The sequence below is a fragment of the Rhinolophus hipposideros genome (assembly GCF_964194185.1).
Source record: "Rhinolophus hipposideros genome assembly, chromosome: 8".
Classification (NCBI taxonomy): Eukaryota; Metazoa; Chordata; class Mammalia; order Chiroptera; family Rhinolophidae; genus Rhinolophus; species Rhinolophus hipposideros.
Window position 1 is genome coordinate 26477462 of NC_138054.1, and position 19706 is coordinate 26497167.

The 19706-nt window shown below is 34.2% G+C and overlaps 1 protein-coding gene across 1 annotated transcript in view; it reads right to left on the minus strand.

Annotated features, from left to right (window-relative positions):
* BRDT (bromodomain testis associated) overlaps nucleotides 1-19706 on the minus strand; it is a gene marked incomplete at its 5' end in the record, with an annotated part of 40160 nt that overhangs the window by 4867 nt on the left and 15587 nt on the right. Inside the window, 5 exons of the mRNA XM_081054652.1 lie at nucleotides 4131-4305; nucleotides 5154-5359; nucleotides 8020-8117; nucleotides 13774-13945; nucleotides 15982-16043. Of these exons, the coding sequence (XP_080910778.1) occupies nucleotides 4131-4305; nucleotides 5154-5359; nucleotides 8020-8117; nucleotides 13774-13945; nucleotides 15982-16043 (713 nt within the window). The remainder of the gene's footprint in view (nucleotides 1-4130; nucleotides 4306-5153; nucleotides 5360-8019; nucleotides 8118-13773; nucleotides 13946-15981; nucleotides 16044-19706) is intronic.

The window sequence follows — 19706 nt, forward strand, 5'->3', positions numbered from 1 at the left end:
TGATTTTACTTATATGTGGAATCCAAAAAAGCCAAATAAACAAACAAGCAAAACAGAAGCAAACTCGTAGATACACAGAGCATTTTGCTGAATTGGGGGGTGGGGTTGTGAGGATGAGTGAAGTGGGAGACGGGATAAAGAGGTACAAATTGGTAGTTAGAAAATAATCACTGATCTAGAGTATATCATGGGGAATATAGTCAGTAGTATTGTAATTATGTATGTTGTCAGATGGGTACTGGATTTATTGGGGTGATTACTTCGTAAATTATATAAATATCTAATCACTGTGTTATACACCTGAAACTAATATATTGTATGTCAACTGTTAACTTAAAAATAAAAAAAACATTTTTAAAAATTTCCTTAAATATGCCTTAAGAGACAAAAAGGATAAATTCTTAATCTTAACGCAGACTACTTTCCCAATGCCAGCTCTTAGGATGCTAAATGTCTTGCCCAGATAGTTCCCTAAAAATTCTACTTTAACCTTCCAATATGAGAGGATATATTGTCTTACTTGAAATAGCATGTGATACTCCTGTAAGTATCTAAACATAGTGCAAAATTCCAAGAATAAGTAATGAAATTTGTTTTTATTTAAAGGTAATTTATTTTAAATTCTCTTCTATGCTGACTAAAATCTGCACTTGTAGAATAATTATTGATATGTAACTGGTTATTCTCTACACCAATTAACCTCAGATACCACAATTTATATACTAATGTTCTCTGCAGCTGACACCATAACCTGGATATTCCTTTTTCAGTGGTCCTAATATATTAAGTTGGTACAAAAGTAATTGTGGTTTTTGCAATTATTTTTAACCTTTTAAACTGCCATTACTTTTGCACCAACCTAATACACTTCAACCATTCAAATTTAAGATAAGAAACTTGGTAAAAGGAACTGGCATGAAGTGAACTTTTGGGAGCTCTGCTAGGTTTTTGCAGATTTTTAGGGTATGGATCTGTCAAGTAGTAAGTAGCAACATAACAGTTCAGGTTGTCAAGGATGATAGTTATCAAGCTGCTAGACGTGGCATTATTAGTCAAGTTTCAGTGGATTCTGGGTCTAGTCAAGTTCCAGAAAAGTGCTTGGGGTATTAGAAATTGTAACAGGTTCCATAGGTGGGTTGTTAGGTGGCAAGTGGGTTGCTGAGAAATCACGTGTGACTGAAATCAGACCCTTTTGAGTACCAACAGGAAAATTCCTAGACCATTAGAGAAAGACTTAAGTAAAATTTATTAGACTCATTTCGATTGCTCAATCACCATATGTGACAAATTGTTATTTTTGATTGCATAAAGAACATTTCTATCTTTGTAGAAAGTTCTATAAGACCACAGTGCTTTAAAGAAAGCTCCACCATATGTTGTAATACTGCTAAATTTGTTTCTACCTTAGTATTATAAAATGAGAAGCTGACAAAACTTTTTCCTAGGAAATTCAGTTTTATTAAGTTTTATGTTATATAAGACCGGGTCTTACATTATAGTAAAATAAGACCGGTTCTTATATTAATTTTTGCTCCAAAAGATGCGTTAGAGCTGATTGTCGGGCTAGGTCTTATTTTGGGGGAAACATGGTACAGCTCCAATATGATCAACACAGGACAAGAAACATAAAGAAAATAATTGCTAAAAACAGTGATTATACATGTCAGAGGAAAGGCATGTTTTATACAGAGAAACAAAGATATCAAAGTTTTCATTGGAAACAAAGCAAGCAACACAGTGAAAGAACACCTTTAAAGTACTGGGAAAAAAACTAACAATCTAGAATCCTATATTAGGCAAAAACATTTTTAAAAAATGAAGGCAAGTTAAAAATATGTCCACACAAAAACCTGCATGCCAATCTTCAAAGCAGCTTTATTATAATTGTTATAAGCAAACAAGCCTATAGCATCTTGGAAGCAATCAAGATGTCTGTTAATAGGTGAATGGATCAACTGTGGCACATCCATGCAATGGATTTTCATCACTGAAAGGAAATGAAATGTCACTCTACAAAAAGACAGAGGAACCTTAAATGTAAATTATTAAGTGAAAGAAGTCAATCTGAAAAGGCTATATTTTGTAGGATCCCAAGTATCCAACCTTCTAGAAAAGGCATAACTATGGAGATAGTAAAAAAGATCAGTAGTTGTCGGCAGGAGTTCCGGAGAAATAGGAGGCGCACAGGGAGCTTTTAGGAAAGGGAAATTATTCTGATGGTAGTATAATCGTTAGTGTATGCCACTGTATCTTTATACATTTATCAAAATCCATAAAATGTATCAACACAAAGAATGAACCCTAATGTAAACTATGGACTTTGTTTCATAAACTAAGATTAGCAATAATGTGTTAATGTTGGCTCATGGATTTCATTAACTCATGTGGGATGTTGATGGCAGCGGAGGTTGTATGTTGATGGGGGGAGGAGACTAATATGTGAGAACTCTTTGTACTTTTGGTTCAGTTTTACTGTGAATATAAAATGTTCTAAAAAATAAAGTCTATTAATTTTAAAAAATGGCCAAATAAAGATATTCTCAGATATACAAAAGCTGAAAGAATCCACCACCAGCTGACTCACACTATAAGAAATGTTAAAAGGAAGTCCTTTGGGGAAAAGGAAAATTATACCATTTGGAAATCTTGATCTAAACAAATGAATGAAAAGCACTGGAAATGGTAACTACATAGGTAAATTTCTTATCATTAAGGTTTTTAGGGACAATTGAACTGCTTAAACAATAGCATAAAGGCTGGGAGGGAAAAAAATGGAAGTACATTATTAGAAAGCTATTATACTAAACATGAAGTGGTATAACAACTGAAAGGAAGACTGTGATAAGCTAAAGTATATACTAAAACCCTAACGCAATCACTAAAATAACAAAGTTACTGATAATAAATCAATGAAGAAAATAAAATGGAATCATTAAAACTAATCTAAAAGAATGCAGAAAAGAAGAAAAAAGATAACAAGAACAAACGAGACAAAAGAAATAGCAAGATGATGGATTCAAACTCAACCATTTTCATAATCGTTTTGAATGTAATTGTCTAAATACTCCTATAAAAGGCAGATACTGGATTTTTTAGAGGACATGACAATCCAAATGTTTAGGCACTTAATAACAGAACTGAAAAATACATGAAATAAAACTGAAAGAATTACAATGATAAAAAGACGTCTACAATTATATAATCATAGATGCCAATGCCCTTCTCTCGATATTTGATAGAACAAGTAGGCAGAAAACCAGCAAGAATATAGTAAACTTGAACACTATCAACCAACTTGGCCTGTTTAATACTCTACACATTCTTCTCAAGTGCACTCAGAGTATTTACCAAGATAGACCACAGTCTGGGCCATAAAACAAGTCTCAATGAATTTAAAAGAATTCAAGACAGACATTATATGTTGTCTGACCACAATGGAATTCTATTAGAAATCACTCGCTGGCCAGAAAATTCCCCAATTTTTGGTAACTATTTAAATAACACACTGCTAAATAATCCATGGATAAGAGAAGGAATCAATTCTAGTTTTTGAAACATCATTTTCTGTATACTAGGTCTCCTAAACATAAGTCAATTTATTTTTTTCTTTCCAGACTTATTAAAATATAATTGACATACTACATGTCAACTTATTCATCGAGTGTTCAACTGAAGAAATGCTGACCTGGCAGGTCTTTTTAACCACAATTCATAGGTGGTTTATAAATTTTTCAAGAGTAATTAACAGTAAGTGATAAATCACTTTACCTATGTGCCGGGCATTTTCCTATGTGTTTAATTAATACATATGAATTCATTTCATCTTCACAATAGGCATTATTATTCCCCCTTTATAAAGAAATTCAGGCACAGAGAGGTTAAGTCTAGTAAATGACAGAACCAGGATTTGAACCCATGTACTCTAGTAGCTCCAGGATGTCTTTTGTCTGTTTGTGTCTTTTGACTATGTGTCTTTTGACTACGAAAAGTTTATTTTAGGCCCTGACTTTAGAACTTGATCTTCACTAAAGAGGTAATTCCACTGTCACTGAAAACTACCTTGAATACATTTTTGAACATGTGAAGACAATCTTTGCTTTGTCACGTTTAGTAAACTAAAATTCACTTACTGCTTCTCTCCTCCTCCGCTCTTGCTCTTTCTCCCTTGCTAAATTACGGTCTTTGAGAAGCCAGAGGTTACATTTATCTTGAGCTTCCAATGCTTGTTGATGTTCTTTCTGCTCCTCTCCAAGGCACTTGTTTTGCATCTTATTTGAAAAAGATTCTAGAGTGAAGCCAGGGTCTCTGAAATAAACAGTAGAGCTCAAAGTAGGTTTCAAGTTCCTTAAAAGTTATTACAAAGATATGTTATTAAATGACAAATATAAAGCAATGTTCTAGATACCCCTTTTCATATGTTATGATATCATTTTTTTTAAAGATTTTATTGGGGAACAGTGTGTACTTCCAGGACTTTTTTCCAAGTCAAGTTGTTGTCCTTTCAATCTTAGTTGTGGAGGGTGCTGTTCAGCTTCAAGTTGTCCTTTCAGTCTTAGTTGTGGAGGGCGCAGCTCAGCTCCAGGTCCAGTTGCCGTTGCTAGTTGCAGGGGGCACAGCCCACCATCCCTTGCAGGACTTGAGGAATTGAACTGGCAACCTTGTGGTTGAGAGCCCACTGGCCCATGTGGGAATCGAACAGGCAGCCTTAGCCTTCGGAGTTAGGAGCATGGAGCTTTAACCGCCTAAGCCACCGGGCCGGCCCTGATATCATTTTTAAACTTTGTATTTGATGTCAAATTTTACATAGGGCAATTGATACAAAGAGAAGGTTTTGGTAAACTGACCAGGGTATACCACTGTCTTCTTATATATACAATGTAAACAATATTAAGACATTTCTGGAAAATTATGATGTTTATAACTTAGTTATATTAATATCTTTAATAGCTTAATCAATAACTTATTTCTGTCCTTTCCAAAGCAGACTACTACTTATCAATAAAATTATCAATAAAATTTATTCTTATTAGTTATAATTTGCTGTTTTCTACTAATAGCTGAATCATAGTTACTTGACAAAACAGAAATTTAATATATTTTAAATACATGTCTAGATCTCTCCCATGGTCTCCTTAACCCAGTAAATTACAGACCTCTGATTTTCTTGAAATACTTTTGGTTCCTTTGTATTCTGTTCCAGATGTTTCCGTGTTAGTTCCTGTGTTCGAGCTTTTACTTCTTTTTCTATTGCTGCTTTTCTAAATTGGTTGAAGAGCTCATCTGAGGATTTAAGTACACTTGCAGTTTTGACTGGTTTGCCTAAACTTTTCCAAGAGTCTGCATTCTTGATCTTTATATCCTAAAACAAAAATTTGATTCAGTCTGTGTCTACAGATGTCAACCAAATTTTGGAAGGAAAACAATTTTTGATACAGTAATAGATCAAATTAAAACTCCAAAGGCTTCATGTAATTTTACTAAGCTTATAAAGTTAAAGTTTACTGAAGTCAGAAAAAAATATGAAAATATAAAAAACAGGTAAGCTAAATTCAATTATTCACCTAAGACCAAATTAAAACAACATGATTGACAATTATTTCAATTCAATGTAAAACATGTATTAAGGGTATGACAACCTGCAAGCAATATAAAAATAAATAAAACTGTCAATGTAATGAAGATATATATGATCTTATAGGGAAATAAAAAAGCAAAAATACAATGATTAAATAAGAGGCAAAGTAAGATTCCATAAGAATGGCACCGTATTTTTTTGAGCACTCAATAACATAGCTATTTTTTCTTTCTTTGTTATCTAGAATAAATTAACTGATTGTGACCACTGTTCTTAAATGAGATATGCCATGGTCTAGATGAGTGCTGCCCAATAGAAATATATGTAGTTTAAGATCATCTAGTACCACATTAAAAAGTTTTTTGTAAAGTAAAATCTTAATGATATCTTTTAGTTAACAAAATACCCAAAGCATTATTATTGATATGCAATCAACATGAAAGACTAAAGATGATTTTTTTCAAAACAAGTCTTCCAAATTGGTATTTATTTACATTATGTTGTCAATAAAACTTATTTTGTTCTTACCCACAGAATAGGCTAAAATACCAATTCCAGAGTTCATTTGACTACTCAGGTCAGTTAAAGAACCTCACCTTCAGATAGAAATTTGAAACAGAATAAGTAATACCTGTTCTGCACAATCCTTCCTATTTAATAGGAAATAAACGGAGGATTTTTGGCTTTGTGCCCAAAATTTGTTTAATTGGAATGAAATTTTGGCAAACCCTAAAACAGAAAAGCTCTTAAGTAGGTTTGGAGTACAGGGCAGTTTTTCAGGTATCAGAGAGTAAGAAGACTTTTGAAAGGCAGAGATAAGGATGGAAAACATTCCTTATTGAAGAAAGAACATAATTAAATGTATTACTAGATGTAGCTAAGAAGAAATGAGTAGTTCAGTTTCAGTGAATTACAAGGCATATAGTTAAGACTGAAACGCTAGATTGGGTTCATAATGCAACAGTGTTTAATCTTCATTCTGGAGAAAAGTTAGAACCCACTGAAGATTTCATACAGATGACTAATTTGATCATAGTAATCCATGAAGAGGAACAATGTGATAATGTTAAAAGCGGTATGAATTAGAACACCTAGGAGGGTTTCAAGTTAGTCGGAACAGGTATGAATGTGAAAAAGAGCTCAGATTGGAGGCAATAAGGCCGGCTTTATGAAGTGGAAGTGGAAAAGGAGACATCTTGAAAGTAAAACCCAAAGAATTTAGCACCTCCTTGGCTGTAGGGGACTGCGAGTCATCAAAAATGATGAAAACTTACAGGAGGTGAGGTCTGGAGGTGTATATTTGAGACTATAACTGAAATCTCCATAGTGGATGTTCAGAGAGAAGTAGCAAAGACCCTCGTTTCTCTCTCACCCTTTGGAATTTTGAGGAGGGAGTAAGCAATTTTAGAGATCATTGGTTCCTCTGATAGGGCAACTTACAAGGATAGGAGAGTGGCTAGAAGATAAGTAAAATTAAGGCATTGGTTCTCAACTGGGTGTGATTCCCCTCTGCCCAGGGAAGACATCTGACAGTGTCAACACCCATTTTTGGTTGTCATATGGGGTGGGGGAAAGGGTATTACTAGCATCTAATAGGTAGAAGTTAGGGTTCCTGTTAAGCATCCTACAATGCACAGGCCTACCCCCAACAAATACTTATCCAGCCCAAAATGTCAATAATGCTACAGTTGCTACCCTGGTTTAAGATGTAGATAGGCAGTGGGAAAATAAGACACAAGGAATAATAGCTAGAAACTATAGACATGGCAGGAGAGCTCCACAAACTGTTGAATGAAAGAAAAACTGAGAACAGTACAGATGAGTTGGTCTCAGCAAAAAGGGATGCCTTTTCTTGAGGCGGAAGTAAGTAAGAGAAGAACGGCAAAGCTAGGACTTCTGAGTAAAAAGATAAAAGGTTGAGAGTTTGATGAAATGTTTGGTTTTAATCTCAGCTCTTATTTGGGCAAGATGCTTGAACTGTCTCAGCCAATTTATTCATAAAGACTAATTCTCAAACATCTCTTCTGGCACCAAAATTCTGGATCCTCTCTTTTCAAAAAGTGAATGTGCTGTGATAGTGACGGAGTAAGGGTGGGAAATAATGTCAAGAATGGAAACAGTTTGTTGTGAAGAGAACACGCCACACAATCCTATTCCACCTTCAGCTTTCATTTCAACATTTTAGTTCCTACTCCGTGCTAAGCATTGGGAATAGCTGGCAAATACCAGCATTGTAGAATGTATAGTTAAATACAATCATGGGGAAAGATGGTAGAGGAGGGGGGGACATTTTATTCTTTTAAAAAATAAATAGGCAAAAATTAGGCTTTGAGATCCAAAAATCTCATTCAAGTTAGGGCTTAAAATACCTCTTGTGCGTGCCACTTCCATATTTTAAATCCCTTCAAGATTTGTGGAGAAAAACAAAAAAATATGACTCTTACCTTCTGCACAGGAGCTTGGCATTCAGAATCTAACACCACTGTATCACCACCAGACTGATGCAGCACAGTTAGGTCATTCAAGCGTTCTTCAGAATCACCTAAATGCACATTTTTAGAATAGTATAAAGATATTTCATCTTGCTTATCCAGAATGACTTTCCCCGCCCCTAGGTCAGAAACTATGGAAACAGAATGACTAATTTTTTGATGCTTCCTAACTTTGCAGTATTCTTCAGTTAGAAACCATTATACTGTAAAATACTTTTCACTTGAAATTTACCTCTTCTATTTCTTTTTCTTTTATTTGTCTTCCCCCCACCCCCATTTTTTTTGGTCGGCCAGATTGTGTCTCACCCACTAAAATCTGTTTTATTTGTGCCCATGGTACAGCAGTCTTCCAGTGTCCAGACTAACCTCAGCTCCAGAGATGGGTCTTTATTTTTATTAGGCCAAGCCAATCATTGCAACCCCACCCTCCTACCAGTCAGTCAGTCCTTTAGGAAAAAGAAGGCCTAAGCCAATGTAGGGCCTCCAGGGAAAGATGCATCCTGGTGGCCAAATTGAAAATAGAAAACACAAAGAATAAAAGAAGACACCAGACACCTATAATAGCTACTGAGGGGATAGGAGTAAGAAATGCAAAGGTTGGTTTAGCTCTGAGGTAAAGAGAACGATGCAATCCTGTTAACTAAGTTTCATATATTTCATTTATTATGGGTGAAGATAACTACAGAAAAAGAGCTTACACCTTGGTCAAACCATGTCTAAACAACCCACCTACCCTGGGACTACTAGTTATGTATGCTAACAAAATTCCTTATTGTCTAAGCCAGTTTGAATTGAGTTTTCTGTCATTTTTGACCAAGAGCATCCTGATACGTAAAACTTAATTTGGTCGTTTTTGTTTCAGTTTTCTCTAATTTTTGACTATAAGTCCTAACTGGTGGCAAAAAGACAGAAGCAATAAATAAAAATTGAATTGCTAATTTTGTTAATTGACTCAAGCTCACAAAATCCTGGCCACTTATATACTGTATTTAAACTTCTACCACCCATCAATCCTTTGAGTGATACTCTGGGTAAATTACACTAGTTGAAGTTGAGGCTTGAAGAGGGGGACATTAAGGGATAGGAGTGAGCATGGAGGGTGAGACCACACCCTGCCAAAGGATGTATGAATGAAAGAACAAAGTTTAAATTTACATGTCCCTATGAGGCCCAATGTATCTGTTTCCTCAGTTCAACAAGGAATGGAAAAACAGGGAGGAAAGCTGTAAGTACAGAACTACATTCCTTCTCTGTTTGGGGCCAACTATTATTTATGAAGTAGAAAGTATATATGTCCAGAGAAATAAACTCTAAATGACTCTCAGCTTGCTGACTCTAAGTTGGTAGGTGAGGGCAAGTGCTATTATCAAGAATTAAAGAGGAAAGATTTAAACGTGGGGATTAAAAGGGGGAAAATTCAGTTTTGACATGCTATGTTTGACATGCTTGTGTGACGTTTAAAAACAGATGTTTAGTAGAGTTGTATAAATATGCCTGGGGCATGGATGCTTGAGTTGTAAAAATGAGACTAGAAGTCATAGACACCAAGGAGATCACGCAGGAGGACTGCCTTCCAATCTTTTTACATGTCATGTTAAGCAGGAAATGATCAAAGTATGGGACACCCGAGTAAATGGGAAGTTGGCTCCAAGCCTATTGCTCTGAGAGCTGAGAGAATCACTAGCTTAGTAAACCTATGCTTTGGAACTAGGCTGGAAAGCCCTGGAGTAAAGTAAAAAGATAAGGTGCTTAAGGGTGTATTATAACTTTTAAGGGAGGTAGATAAGAAATATCTGTAAGGAACATCCAGAAATGGGATGGTCGAGAGAATAGTGTCACAGAAGTTGAGGCGGTATGTCAAGAGTCCAACTCTGAAAAACATTTTCATGTGGATGATGACCCTCTGGTACTCAAAACACTCCAATACTCATCTTTCCTCAGACATCTGTGTTCCAGGTCTAGCAACCTGGACCAGTATCAGGCTAGTATCCTGAGCCACCAAAGCGATATTCCTTTGCTATTAAAACTTAACATATATTCATCTATTGCAGACCTGCTCATTCTACCCTTGTAATTCTTTCAACTTTCCCTTTTTCTTTCATCACTTTACTTCATTTCCCCCCCTACCTTTGCAACAGCCCAGTTGGTCTCCTTTTCTGTTCTTTATGCCCCATTCCTCTAAGTGACCTACATAATAATGGCTGATTACTTACCTTGAGGCACACCATTTGCTCAAAAAACCTTCATTGGCTCCCTACTAACTATACCATTACCATTATGTCCAAAGTCTCTAGATATCAAGGTTCTTTATGATCTGAACCTAGTATACTTTTCCAAATTAATTTCCTTGTATTCCTGTTTATCCAACCAAAGCTGTAATCACATCGAATGATTGGTTGCCTAAATACCTTTATTCATGTTACTTTCACCATACAAAATGCCTTCCAATCCTAGATATACATAGGTAAGTCTTACTTTTCTTCAGTATCCAGCACAAATGATACTTATTCTGTAAAAGACACATCTGCTAAAGAGATCAGTAATTGCCTTCCTCACCTCCTGAAATTTCACTTTTGCTTTTTTTAGGGCATATTATTTTTAGTTTCTACTCCGGTTGTTTATTTCTCTTACTAGATGGCAAACTCCTTGATTTACCTTTTCATTTGCCATGCTACTTCACATTGATATGTCAGCGTAAGTATTTGTTTTTTACAAAATCTTGGTACAATTAAGTGAAGATTTTTATGAGCTGGGAAAGGTTAAGTTGTAAGGATAAAGTAGTAATCCTTTGTGACTAAAAACATTAAGTTATTTTAAGGAAGAAAATCAGACATCTTTCAGTTCATGGAGAGATAAAGGCACGGGTTTTGAAGAAAACTGGTAAACTTAATTCGATTTTTAAAATCTTTAATATTTTGTCGTTATTTTTTTGTTTAAAAACTTTAGTAAAAATTTTCTTACTTTCATTATTTAAGGGTTTAACCAAAATAAATGTATTTCCATAAAGACTAAACTCCAAAAAAGAAAAATCTATATATATTTTATAGCTTACATGCACTTGAGTTTCCCTTGGGGATAGTGCCACCTGCAGTTGGCAAATGCAAACTACTTTGCTTCTGGGAAATTTGCTAAGTGCAGAAGAGACAGCCAGTCTAGCAAGATCATACAAACCTTCCCTCTACACATTGTTACTCACAATCACATGTAAACAGAAATGGAACTAATACAATAAACTGATGCTGACTGAAGACTTAGATATTTAAAGCCTGACTTTTCATAGGACGTTTTCTTAAACAAAAGACTATCTTGACTGCATTCTTTCTATTGTTTTCCATTATCTTTATTCTTCAAGGCTATCCCTACCATTCTTCTTTGAACTCACTATAATGAAAAGAGAAATTCTCCCTATCCTTGTTCTTCTAATCAACCTTCAAACATGTTCAAATCTCTCCGATTCAAAAACTCAAAACAAATGCTCTCAGTCTTATTAAAAAAAATGTCACCAACAAACTTCTTGAAAGACTGGTTTATATTCAGATTCCATTACTTCTCAATTTACAACAATCTGGCTTCTGCCCCAGATTTTTGCAAAATGCTTTTTGCAAAAGCAAAAAAAATCTCACATTCTCAATTTTAACCCTCTCTCCTCATTTTTTATCCTACTTTAATGCTTTGTAGTATGTGATACTCTTGATGATTTTCTCCTAAAAGCCCCTATTTCTAGATTTCCATTGTACCAATTTTCCTTCTTTTACCTTTGGTTACATCTTTTAACATATTTATTTTTTTTCTAGTTTTACTGAGGAAGTTTTTGTTTCCTAGAATTTTGTCCTTGACCTTTCTCTTCCTGCTCTACACATTCTCCTGGGTGTTTTCATTCATTCATTCATTCACTCACTCATGGCTTCAAGTAGCTTCTACATACTGGTAATTCCTAAATTATAGTTCTTTTTATACCGTTAGTTCTAACCTATTTCTAGTTGTATATTTCCAATTAGATATTCTGCAGCACCTCACATGTCCAAAATAAGCACTGCTTCTTTTTTTCAACCCAACAATTGTATAATAAATGCCTTGGTAAGACATTCATTCTAACAAAGCCCATCAATTCTGCCACAAAAATATCTTTCTAATTTATCCACATTTTTTCTATACTACTATTTTAGTTTTGGTCCTCATAATTTCTTTCTTAGGCTATGGAACTCAACTTCCCTACTTGACCCAACTATATCAGAGCATTTTTATCTTAACCCACACCCCATATAGTAAACAGCAATCTCTTCCTAAGTATAAAATCCGATTTTGTTATGCTCTTGAAGTTACTTTTTGTGCACAAAATAAAAGACCCACATTTAGCACTGGCAATTCCCATTTGATTCATGACCTAGAATCAGTACATCTTCAGTTATTTTCCTGAGTATCTTGAAAATCTTTTTCCAAAAAAGGATATAAATATTTTACACTTTGGATCTTTGTTTATTCTTCTTCCTGGGATTCCCTCCAGTGTTGCCTTCGATATTTTCTCTCTTGATCTCCACTCCCTTCTCCACAATGAAGAGCTATAACTCAAGTTAAATACAAAATGGAATACTCAAACACAGAATAGTAGGGAGCTTTTACTGGAAGCAATAAAAGGAGGATCAAAACCTCTCTGTTCCTCCTACTCTATGCTTCAGTAAAACAGCTTAGAAATTTCTTCTGCTTTGAAGAAACCCTTGCCCTTGGAAGGCCAAGTGAAAACCAGAGAGCAGCCTAGAGGGAAGGAAACATGGATAAGGAGTATCCGCATGTCTTCTAGTTAGGCCTGAGTGCATTAGAGCAGGGGTGTCCAAACAGTGGCCCGCGGGTCAACTGCGGTCCGCAATCCATTTTTTTATTGGCTCGCAGCAAATTCCAAAAAATATATTTAGTTTACTTAAATAAACCAGGTGAGGCAATACTCACTCGAGTGAGTGGCCCGGCTGTTTGTGTATTTTACCGCATATGGCCCTTGGTGAAAACCGTTTAAAAAAGTTTGGACACCCCTGCATTAGAGTCTCAAGCACTCCCTAGGGCGCGCTCATCACTACCAGAAGTCTCTTTTGTTCCATGTATCCCCAGGAGAGCCATGTTGAGACAGACAGTGACTTCACTTCTGACAAGACTAACAGAAGATATTTATAAAGTCAAATGAATTTCACAATATAAAAAGTTAACAAGCTTTGGAAGATATTTTTAGTAAATAGGAACCATTAGACAAGCATTTCTGGCCCAAGTTTCCTTAACTGTAAACTGTTTTTAATGTATATAACTTTATTCCTCCATCTATGGAATCTCTAAATATCTTTTCCTTATTCCATGCCACCTTTCCAACCCATATAGACATAGGTGTCATAAAAATTAGAGCAACATTTCCCAAGTCTGCTCAGAACTTAGTAGTATGGCCTCTGGCAGTGACATGTTTTAATGTATGGCCCACATGTCAATATATGTAATGTAAATGAAAGTTGCATGAAAACCGTACATATAATTTTTCATTCAAATATAAAGAGTACCTTTGGGTATAAATTTCTAACAGTGTGCTTCAGTGATTATTTTAACCGGGAATTTACTAGTTATGATTTTCAGTATACTAGATACATAACAATTAAGATAAACTTAGCATTTTCATATACAGATTTAGAAGTCAGTTTCTCAATTGCGGTCATTTACTTATTAATTTCTTACCTGAGTGAGGCAAGATTTGTATGGGTGAAATATTTTTCACACTCTGTAAATGTTCTAATTCTTGATGAATAAATGCTAACTGGTATTGATTTGGTAGAGTACCATTTGAATGTACAGTTTGATGATCAAGGGTAGTAGAACAAGAGATTGTATCTTGCATAGGAGATTGTATCTGTTAAGACAAAGTTGAATAAAATTATCTTTCAGAGTTTTAACTACACAATATAACTAAGAAAACAGAAACACAAGAGGAAAGAATATAATTTAATACCATCCTTGAATATATTATTTAAGTCACACAAACTTAAACGGTATAAGTATTTCTATGTTATAGTTGAGAAAACTAAGGTTTAGAAAGATTAAATATCTTGGCCATCATATTGCTTAAAAGTGGAGTTAGTCAAAGCCTATTATCTTAGTTATTATTAGTACATATAAACGTACACATTATTAAACAGTGCTGCTTATTTTCAAATGCTTTCCTGTGATCTACTGAAAATAAAAACTTAGCTTTTATAGCAAATCTAGAGACACATCCACTTTTACTCCTTTTTCCTTACTGAATTAGGCATAAATGGGGGAAGGAGTCAAAATCACATGATGGTCAACCCATACGAATGTCAACAAATTCTGATTCAGCACTCAGTTAACTATTAAGTAAAAGCTGTATTATAATATAACAGCTAACATTTATTTAATGCTTACGATGTGTAAGGCACCAGGCTAAGCCCTTTAGTTTTTTAAATTTTCACAATAATCCTTTGAGTTCAGTGTAATTATTATCCTCACAGTTTATAATAGGACTTAAGATATAATGAAAGCAACTTAATCAAAATCTCACATCTATTCAGTGGCAAGCAAAGTTATGGTACCAAAGCCCAGGTACCTTATCCTACACTAAGCTTTGAGTTGTAGATGGTAGAGGTGAATAAGACAGTCTTTCTCTTCTGTTTAATGAAGGGGTTCGAGTACTGAATAGATAAGGAAAGTGTTTGAATACTTATGCTAACTTGAATAAAATTAATGCCATAGGAATGTTTATCCTAACAGTAATGTAGATCCAAGCCCAAAGCTTCAAGTCAAATGCTGAGGTTTAAATCAGCAAAAACATCACTTTCTGAAACACAGAAATATATATGTATATATACATATACACACACACATCTGTATTGATTCATGATCCTATAAATATATTCCCTCTTTTATCATAAATGGGCATTCTGTTCCTCAGTGAGCAACACTGAAAAATTTTTGGCCACGAACAGATCACAAAAGTAGCATTCTACATGCTATGTATTGAGAATGCTTCCAAAGTTCGTTCACAACTTGACACAATTTTCTGATTCTACTAGTACCTATGGCAAGACAGGGCTTGAGCTCTTGCTCTTAACAACGTGGTTGCCAGTTTAATTCCTACATGGGATGGTGGGCTGGGCCCCCTGCAACTAAAGATTGAGAATGGCAACTGGACTTGGAGGTGAGCTGTGCCCTCCACAACTATATTGAAGGACAATAAATTGGAGCTGATGGGCCCTGGAGAAACACACTGTTCCGCAATATTCCCCAAATAAAAAAAAAAAGTATTTAAAATAAATTAAATAAATAAATAAATAAAATTAAGTCCCTCATCTGTATGTCAATATAATAACCACTTCTTCTCTTTCTCTGTAAGATAAAAACCATTTTAAGCATTCCCTCCTTCAGGTAGTGTGTGTGTATTTCTTTTTCATTTTCAACAAATTATGAGATAGATTATTATAGTACTAATCATACAATCTCTTAACCATTTGTCTCTTCTTGCAACTTGGAGCTCCTTCAAGACAATGTTATTTATGTTGTATTCCCCTAACCTAGTTAGATGTTGTTAAATAAGTTTGTAATTTAACAAAAGTATATGCCTGTAATTTTGTTATTTGGGATGGATACAAAGAATTAAAAGTTTTATGAGAATGACAGCCTGAATTAGTAAAAGATAAAATAAAATCATTTCTATCCTTTTCAAAGCACATCAAACACTAATCAATCAAACAGAGATGTGCTAAAATAGCGGGTAATTACAAGCTGTATCATTTGAAATCCTAAATACCATTTGCCTCCTATCTTTTTTTGAGAAATTCCACCCTACTGTACATAAAGCTACTATACTAGCGAGTTACAACATACTACATAATTTTTAAATTCTAAGGTAAAAATAATGAATTAACTTACCTTCACTTTCTCTTTAGAAGGAGAATCATTCTGTTTTACTCCAGTAAATTTAGATAACATTTCTGCAAATGTATATAAATAAGTATTTCAATGCTTGCCAGCTTAAAATTACATCTAAATTATTTTTTCCATATTAGAAATAAAATGATGATTAAGAAAATGCCTTTAACACCAACCTCTTAAATCAAGAGGATCTTATAGTTACCAGGTTTTTGCCCTCTTTGAATCAGTCAGAATTTCCAAAGGGATACTTGCTTTGAAAAGGGATATTTTCTTTACATAATGGAATAAATATCCACTCACATATTTCAATTTGTTTTATTTAGGCAAAAAAAAAGTGTTATTTCACAGTAAAGAGCTTGAAATGTGATGCTTTAAAAGGAACAAGTCACAACAGAGAGATTTTAAACAAACAGTATCAATTATAGTAAAATCATCTTTACCAAGTAGTCAGAAATATATAATCATAAGGTGTTTGATTAAAATAAGAATTTGCTATAAGAGAAGGGTGTGTTATTTATCTAAGAAGATATAATCTTTTATTATAAGTGAAGCTATTTGATTTCAATGCTCTGCTTCCCAAGTATTATAATAAAGATCCCATCTAATTAATACTCTAGTTGCTTCTCAGCTATTTGGGAGACTCAGCTATATCGCAAGAAATGGGTTTTACAGTGAACTCCTTTATCTTTACAAATACCTTTAAAGCCAACACTGGCAGTAGAGTAGGTATATCAAGAGATCTCTCTGACATGGTGCTCATAGGTACTTTTTCCTAAAATTGATTATTTTTCTATCCTCCCCAGTCGCAAGCTTAGGTCAATGTGGTAAAGCACCAAACTGGTAGTTGATGCCTTGACCCATCTCCCCAGGCCACCTTTCGTGAGTACCCTAAGCATTATTTGCTTCAGGCTCCAAGGCACCAAGGCTGGTCAATGCGAAATCTTATTCAAACTTAAAACATTCTAATTTTAATAATTACCTTCTGCTTCCTGAAATGCCATCAGTTTCCACTGGATGTGTTACTGTTCTTTCCTCTCCTAAAATGTTTGATGCTGGACATTGTTAAAATTGCTAAATGCCACTCAATAACGTGCTTTAAAGAATTCAAGTATTTAAAATGACATGAACCATATTAATGTCACTCCACTAAGTATATTTAAGTGTTGGAGGGTTAGTAAAAGGAGAAGGGGAAAGGACAGACTGCAAAGATTGAGGTAGCTTTCACATATAGGGGAAAAAATTATGGTTTCATCTTTAAACAAAAACAGACTTCATTAATATAATCACATAATATATATATTTTTTCACATCTAACTTAGTTATTCAAATATGTGCCTAAACTACATTATTCTATGATTTAAACTCTAAAGTATAATAAAAATATGACATACCATCAGTGTCCTGCTAAAAAAATCCAAAGGGCATTCATTATCTTGAGTTTCTGACATATAAAACTAAAGCTCCAAAATATTATAAAAATTAGCACCTCAAAATCTGAAGACACTAGCAAAAGACATCAAAGAATTTTAATCATAAAAAAAATCAAAACCACCTAATATAGTATGTCTCATAAAAGTCTTGCAGACTGTAGATAGATGAGTAAAGATAGCCTAAACCATAGCATTGTGCTTCTCATTCTACTCTTACATCACTGATTTTACAGGACCATAGTAAGTAAACTCCATATTTCTGTTTATGAGTTCCCGGCCTTTGGAATGAAAACGCAAAACACATTTTCGCTATCCAGCTTAAGATCACATTTCAATTAGCAAAGAAGCCCTACCAGGTCTTGCAAACATAAATGAAATTGACTGCTATAGTGACAACATATACACTGTCAACTAATTTCTCTAGGGAAGTGTGATAGCATGCATACCTACCTTATGAGGATCAAACTGCATAATATACACAACCTACTAAACAAATGCATACTGTACACATTATGTAATGTGTCTTATTTTCACGTCTCCCCAAAACCCCAATATAAAAGTTTAATTGGAAAGTTTTCATTCTAAACTAAGGCAAAAATCACAGAATGAAAAAGAGAGAGCTGAAATCATATATTTGATGAAAGCGCTTGTTTAATACCCATCACCTATCAAAGCATTGAAATAAATGTTCCAGAGATATCAAATATTATCAGCAAGCCTTAAAACTAGACAAGTTGAATACAAATATAACACTAAAATTCAACACCAGAATGTAATGCCATATGTAGTAGGAAAAAAATTACAGAAGCTTTTTAAATTAGAAAAATCATACTTCCGTTATGTAGGGCAGGGTATAGAAAAGTGATTGGAAGTCACTACCTGGTTCTGCTACCTTATTTTATAGGAAAGAAAGCATGTCGAGAGACGTGAAAAGATTTGCCCAAACAAGCTTATTACCTAAGCCATGTTCTACTGATAAAAATCAAATAATTTGTTTTTGAGCTGAAAAAAATTGCTCTCTTTAAAGAATGTTTTTACAACTTTCATTGAACTGTTTGGTGCTTATTTTAATAAAGAACAAACTGATTATAAACTGCCCATTCCTTTTACCAAAGTAATTTTAACTAGGATTAGAAAGTGGAAACAAAAGGAGAAAACTTAGATTGATGGTTCTTAAACATGGCAGCACATTAGAGTCACTTGGGATACTGTTAGCACTGCATATACCTGCCCTCTTCTCCAATCGATTCAGATCTGGACACTTAAAAGTTTTACAAGTGTTTCTAATATACTGCCAAGATCGACAAACACTGTTCTACACAGCCTGTTTATTCAAGAAGATCCAGTTTGAACAGAAAATTTTTCAATACACAAGACAAAATGTATCACTATTTATAAACCTCAAGGCTCAAGTATGGACATCAATACCTGCAAATTTTTAATCAAGGCTGAGTCCTTGAATTTGTCCTTTTGGTGCTTTGAAAACACTTTGATGAGAACCTAATAAAAGTTTTAAAAATTTATATGAACTCTATCATTTCTCTTAAACTTTCTAGCTTGAAAGGCAAAGATTACTCCAAAACTGTCGTTTTGTATTTCCTACATTACTAAACCATCCTCTCCCTAAAAAGTTAAACATTTAGACTCAAACTCTGTCCATTTCCCCTTGTATGACAAAAAAAATCACATCCTTGTCACTTCTACAGAAGATCTAGGTTGTGGTACTAAAAAAAAAAAAAAAAAAATGTTTTCTTTCTTTTATTCTCTCACCCATAACTAAAAAGTCATTTTAAAAACCTATTGTTAAAGAAATTCTTAAATTTCATTCTCTGAACATTACACCAAAACAAAAAAAAAAAAGCAAAAAACATAAAGTATGAGGTGACAAATTCACTTTGTCTTTACCAAATAAAGAATTGATGCCGTAACCATTGAGTTGCTTTGTGTGTTACTGTTTAGCAATTGAAATTAAACATTCCTGAAAAATATTCTATTCCACACTAATCAAGTAGCTGAGCTTACATTTAAACAGTACCTGAAGTTATCTCCTGCAAGATTTCAATCAAAAGCACTACTACCAACGAGCTGCTTCGTTTGATTGTTCTCAGTAATATTATTAGTCACAGGATTAAATCTAATAATTACATTCCTATTACATCACTCAAGATAGCTATTATTGAGCATTTAAAACTCTTAATAGCTTATGCGTACATACTAGCACAGCCTAGCTTACATAGGATGTACACATCTGGAATTCATTTTGTCAAGCCTCATTTACATCTTTGATCTGAC